Here is a 6,000-nt window from a genome sequence, read left to right on the forward strand (position 1 = left end):
TAATTTAATAGCTGATTTAGAGAGTAATATACAATTAGCAATATATATTATGACTTTGCTTTTCATACAAAATAGTAATAAATAGAGCATTCCATTATATATATGTGAAAATTTGATAAGAATATTACTTTATAACAATCATCTACAAGAACTAAGCCCGTTTTATTATATTAACATATTTTGTATACTAAATTTAAATACTAACTTAAAGTCTTAAAATCAATTATATATAAATGTAAAATACAAAAGTAACTAAATAGTATATTGAATATCTCATTTAAGCACTTTAATGTGTAATAAATTTTAGAAACATGTGTTAAATTGTTTAAAATAGTGACTATATTTGCATTTTCTTTTTACTTGTATAATAGTGATGCTCAATGTGAGAATTCATATATGTATAGAAGTGAAAGAGAGAACTTAGTTCTAAGTTACTTTCTTTATAGGGTCCTTTTATCGAAATATGTATAGACTTATATTAAGTGATTAGTATATACAAGTATCTAGATGAATCTTAATAAACTTAAATAATATAATAAGTCTTAGTATGATTATATCTAAATTTAAACAATAATTATAATTTGCTTTGGTAAAATACAAGAGGACCCAATTGATATTTCGTATTATATGCAAAAAATATACTACGAACATGGCGAATCGATATATCAAAAACACTAAAGAATTTGAAATAGAGTAGGCTAATTACATAGGTAAAATGGTAACTAGATTTTACTTTTGTTTAAATTTATTTTAAATTTTATATATTAATTACTTAATATGTAAAAAAAAAATTGTTATAATTTAAATAATTAAATAAATGAAACAGTTATAAAAATATACATATAACTTAAATTAATAGTGAAAAATAATTAAAAAATAAAATATTAAGTATTTGCTTAATTTTTTTTCATTCTATTTATAAATAACGAACCAGAATTTGAATAAACTTTAACACCATAATTTATTTTTTAAAAAAATGACAAGTAATGGGCTTACTCATATCAAAACGACATTCTTTATGCCGTTTTTAATTGGGGCCGGCTTGACAATTTGCAAGTCCTGCATATTCTCCCATGGGCTCACCCATTTTAACTCACACAACAAAATCTAATGTCCAAAGTTGGTATATATAATATGCTGAAAACCCATTTAAATAATCACTATAAAATATAGTTTTTATTTTAGTATCACTTTATATATTATTAATTTTGTATTAAGCAAGAATTAAAACTTAAATATAAAGATGAACTTGATTAACCCTTGAGACAAATTGCATTGATACGAAAGATTAGGGTTTTACAACATGAACAAATATTGCTACAATGGATTTTTGTTTTTTTTTTTTTTGTTTCTGTAACAAGTTTATTTAGAAGGGCGGAAGTAATGGTGATGAAGACTGAAAACCCTAATCAACTCTTCTACTCTCCTTCACGCATCAACTTTCCTGCCGCCTTCTCCGTACTCCATTCCACCCATCGTATCATACAATGGCCGGTTCAATGTCTCGGGCAAGTAGTAAGCCAGCAATCCTCCCGAAACCCCACAAGCTCCAAACACAATAAACGGGAATCCGCCGCCCAAAACCACCACAAATGGTGCCAGTATCGCTCCCATTTGTGCTGCCTGCGTCGCGCAACCTAGTGCTGCGTTTCTCACAACTGTCGGAAACAACTCCGCGGTGTATATAAACAGTAAGTTGTAAGTCCCTGCCATGCCGAATATCCCAAGAATTCCACACCCCATTTGTAATATCTTCCATATGCCGGAACTCCCCAAGAAGCTTCCGATGAAGCAGAATAGCCCACTAAAGAGTTGAGTCCCAATTGCCATCGGCTTCCTTCCTACCTTATCTAACAAAATTGCTGTTATAGTGAATGCTGGCATCTCTGCTATGGCATTGAGTAGCACGTTGAGGTAAAGGTTGGTATCGAGGTTGACGACGTTTAAGCTGATACCATAATACACAACCGAACATGTGAAGTTAATCCCTACAGTAAGAAATAAACGAAAACGAGTAGTGGGTGATCGAACAACATCAACCAGAGAGCCTGTTATGGCTTCGTGCTTCATTGATTCTCCTTTAAAGGAGTGTGTGAGGTGATCATCTGAAGTGTTGTTGGTTTCTTCGTCAAGTGCAAGGACAATTCCATCAGGAAGATTCAATCCGTTGGAGTTGGCTATTTTCCGCATTATCTTCATGGCTTCGTTGATCCGACCACGAACAAGGTACCAGCGTGGAGACTCGGAGATGAAAGGGATAACGACGAGGAGGAAGAGCAAGGAGGGGATGGAGGAGGCTATGTAAAGCGATCTCCATGAACGGAAAATGTAAGCTATGCCAGATAGAATTGCTATACCAATTGAGAAGAAGTAGAAAGTGGACATGCCAGCAACACCGCGTTTGGTTGGGCCGACTGGTTCGGTGGCTAGAACGAAGGCGCAAAGGCCAACTCCACCATTGCTAAAGCCAGTTAGGAAGCGAAGAAGGAGATAGGTGAAGTAATTTGGGGAAAACGCAGTTAAGCAGCCGAAGATGGCGTTCAAGATGCAAACAACTGTTAATGACCCTTTTCTTCCTAGCCTGGAATCTGAGAGATGACCGAACGTCCCTGCACCTGGGAATACAAAAATTCTACCTTCGTATTAGCGATAAAATTTGTTAATTACTTGTTGTTTAAACTCTAATCTCAGTTTAATTGAGTATTTAGTGATTAATTATTTCAAAAGTTCCAAACTTTTAAGTTAATTGTTATTTGGACTTTTACATGATTATATTAATTTAATGTCTTAACATTTAAATGTCTGATATCGTAGTTTTTCGTATCATGAGTAGCGTAAAAATACATGAAAGAGTTATATAAGAGGAAGAATACATAAAGCAAAAAAGTATACTGATTCATATGAAATATGTCACTATAATATATAATATTTAATTTAATAGAATACATAATTTAATTTATCAGTGTATTATTAAATTTGCAATGACTGAATTTCTACTGAATCTCAACGAATCTATTATAGTTCCATATAAAAAAAATATCTTATGATAATTATATTTTTCTTATAAGATAGATAAAAATAATATTTTATAATAATTATACTTTTTAAATTAAATAAATTGAAAACTATTAACACAATTTTATGAAAATACTTAGAAGTTAAAGATTATTACTCTACGGTCTAAAGGGTTACTATATACGTTTTTGACGCGGTTAGAATTTTAATAAAATTATATTAATCATTGTTCTCTTAAAATTTTATCTTCGAAAGAAGGATTAATTTGAGAAAATAGATTATTTTATCGATAAGTAAAAAAAAAATTATTCAAAACTTCAAAAGATATATGACAAAATTTTTTGTATAATACTATAATTATAAATAAAAATATATGTGATCAATATAATTTCTCGTACTATAAGCATATAAGAAGACTATCAACAACTATATTATAAATATCCACAAAATTTTAACTGGCATTGTACTAGAACTTTTGGTACACCAACATTATCATATCTTGAAAGCATCATTTCAACAAGATATCTAATATAATACAAACCAACCGTACAATTATCGAAGGGATTCTTTGTTATTTGGAAAGGTATTACCTTTGTAAGTATGTAATCTACATGATTCTATAAATATAAATGTATATATATATATATGTGTGTATATATCATATCTCAACATACCAATATACCAAGGACATATATGAATACCATTAAATTAATTAGAGAAAACCATAGTGCTGTTGCTACTCAAGTTTGAAACTATAGCTTTTTATTAAAAAAAAAAAAGTAAGCTATATATATAGATTTCATATCTATAATATAGTTAGTAAACTATATAATAATTAAATTAAATTAAATTATATCGAATTTATTATATTTTTTACGCACTAGTATGAACGGCTAAGACAGCGCTTAGAAAAGCAAAGGAGGAGACAGACCTATCATGCAGCCGGCGAAGAAAATGGCTTGGACCAGTCCGATCTTGAATTTCTCCCCGCAAACCAGCCCCCATTCCGTTACTGTCGAGCCGTCGGGACCGCCGACCCACTCCCACGAACCGGGTTGAAGCCCGCAAACGCTCTTCGCAGCCTCGTCGCAACCCGACCCCAGACAGCGCCAACCAGGGTTTCGGTCGGCGAAGATTATCACCATGGAGTGAAATGCCTGCAGGGCCCATGCTAAACTCGTCAGCACAAAGTGGCGTAATTGCCACCACCCGAATTCGCCGCAGTATTTCTGGAGCATGTCGTCAATGCGGAGCTTATCGGGTTTCGAATTACGATCCGGGTCGGGCTTCGCCGCGGAGAGAAGCGGCGATCGGATTCCGGAGAAAAGATCACTGACGTCCGTCGAGGGTGCAGACATGGCTTCTGATATTATGGTCACTGTCGGGGTTTCTGTAAGCCTCCCATAAAGTTGTACAAGTCTGTATTTTACATAATACGCAAAGCTCTGTTATTTATGTACAAGAAGTTTCCATCTTTGGAGTTCGACATGCGAGTTGATGTGGGGGAGATTTCCAGATGTTGACACGTGGAAACAAATCAGCCGTTGAAATGTAACATGGAGAAAAAAATGTAGGCTAAACTTTTCGTCGGCAATTGCCCCAACTCCTTTCATGTATTGAGGCTTCGTAGTGTAGAGATTTCTTTTTTTTTTTTTTGTCGTTTTGTAATTTTTATGCTTGAATGCATGTCTATATATATATATATATATATACACACACATATAACGATAGAAAATAGGTATAATTTCAAAATAATTTTAAAGTTTGCAAGAAGGGTTTATTTTATTTATTATTTTTTATTAAGCAATTTGAAAATAAGGTAATTTGTGCAAAGATAAAATTGATCAAATTATTGAACTAAAACAATTTTTAAGGTCAAAACATTTCGTTTTATTATATATTGTATCAAATAAATTTTAGATCATATGATAAATGAATTCTTCTTAATAATTTTATTTTTAATCATAGTGTACCAAAGATTAAAAAAGATATTCATGTTGCATGTTTCATTGCAAAGTAAAAATATATCATTTGAATTACAATCATAGTTCTTAAGACATGAATCTATAGAAAATATTATTTAAATTAAAATCATAGTTTTCAATATGTGTATATATATTAGTTCTTTTTTTTGCTTAAATAATAAAATAATATTTGCACTTTTAGTATTTTTCTATTCAAGCCCTTAATTTTTTTTTTTTTCATTCCATGCAAGTTTATGTACATTTAAAATCTTTTTAGATAAACATTAAAGTTAATAGGTTAGCTCATCATTAGTGAGCACCAAAGTGTTCAAGCCACTTAGAGTTGACTGTCTATCTATTAATGATGTAGAAATTTTATGTCATCCTTTGTAAAGATTCCGGAACTTTAAATGAAAATGAATTCATAAAATAAATGCGGAAGTAATTAATAAAGTTAAAGTTTATATGCAATAGAGTTACGGAAATATTCCTTCTGAAAAACAAACGGTAATTAAAGAAATGAAATGAAAAGCAAATATAAAAATACCCTAAAACAACTTTCACTAGTACTTGAAAGGAGTCCGGTGGTGAACTACTCACAACTCTCTTACTGATTAAGATCTAGATCCTGATCCTATTGATCTGAAATGGTTAATGAAATAGTGAGCTACACTACCCTAATAAAAATATCACACTAATCACAGATATAGAAAATTGAAGATTAATAAAAATAAGAGAAAAAATTAATGGAGCCTTTACTTTATTTAAATACCTTTAAATTTGAAAATATTTGTTTGATATTTACTGTAACGAGTTTTCCAAACATAACTTATGAAGGTTCATATCCATACCACTTTTTACTTTCATACATAAAAGAACAAGAGATAATAACTTTTCTTTCTCCTGAAAAATGAATGGTAATTAAAGAAATGAAATGAAAAGCGAATACAAAAATACCCTATGACAACCTTCACTAGTACTTAAAGGGAATCCGATGGTGAACTACTCACAACTCTCTTAT

At 31.3% G+C, this 6,000-nt stretch overlaps 1 protein-coding gene across 1 annotated transcript; it reads right to left on the bottom strand.

Moving 5' to 3' along the window:
• Positions 1–1,249: 1,249 nt before the first annotated feature.
• LOC110812292 (organic cation/carnitine transporter 4-like) lies at positions 1,250–4,581 on the bottom strand. Its single transcript, XM_022039029.2, has 2 exons — positions 3,947–4,581; positions 1,250–2,615 (listed from the first exon to the last, which is right to left on the bottom strand). Exons 1-2 carry the CDS (start codon positions 4,371–4,373, stop codon positions 1,429–1,431), a joined length of 1,614 nt encoding a protein of 537 aa, XP_021894721.2. The 5' UTR covers positions 4,374–4,581; the 3' UTR covers positions 1,250–1,428.
• Between the last annotated feature and the right edge of the window lie 1,419 nt (positions 4,582–6,000).

The sequence above is a fragment of the Carica papaya genome, chromosome 4 (genome assembly GCF_054855325.1).
Source record: "Carica papaya isolate Zhongbai chromosome 4, ASM5485532v1, whole genome shotgun sequence".
Classification (NCBI taxonomy): domain Eukaryota; kingdom Viridiplantae; phylum Streptophyta; class Magnoliopsida; order Brassicales; family Caricaceae; genus Carica; species Carica papaya.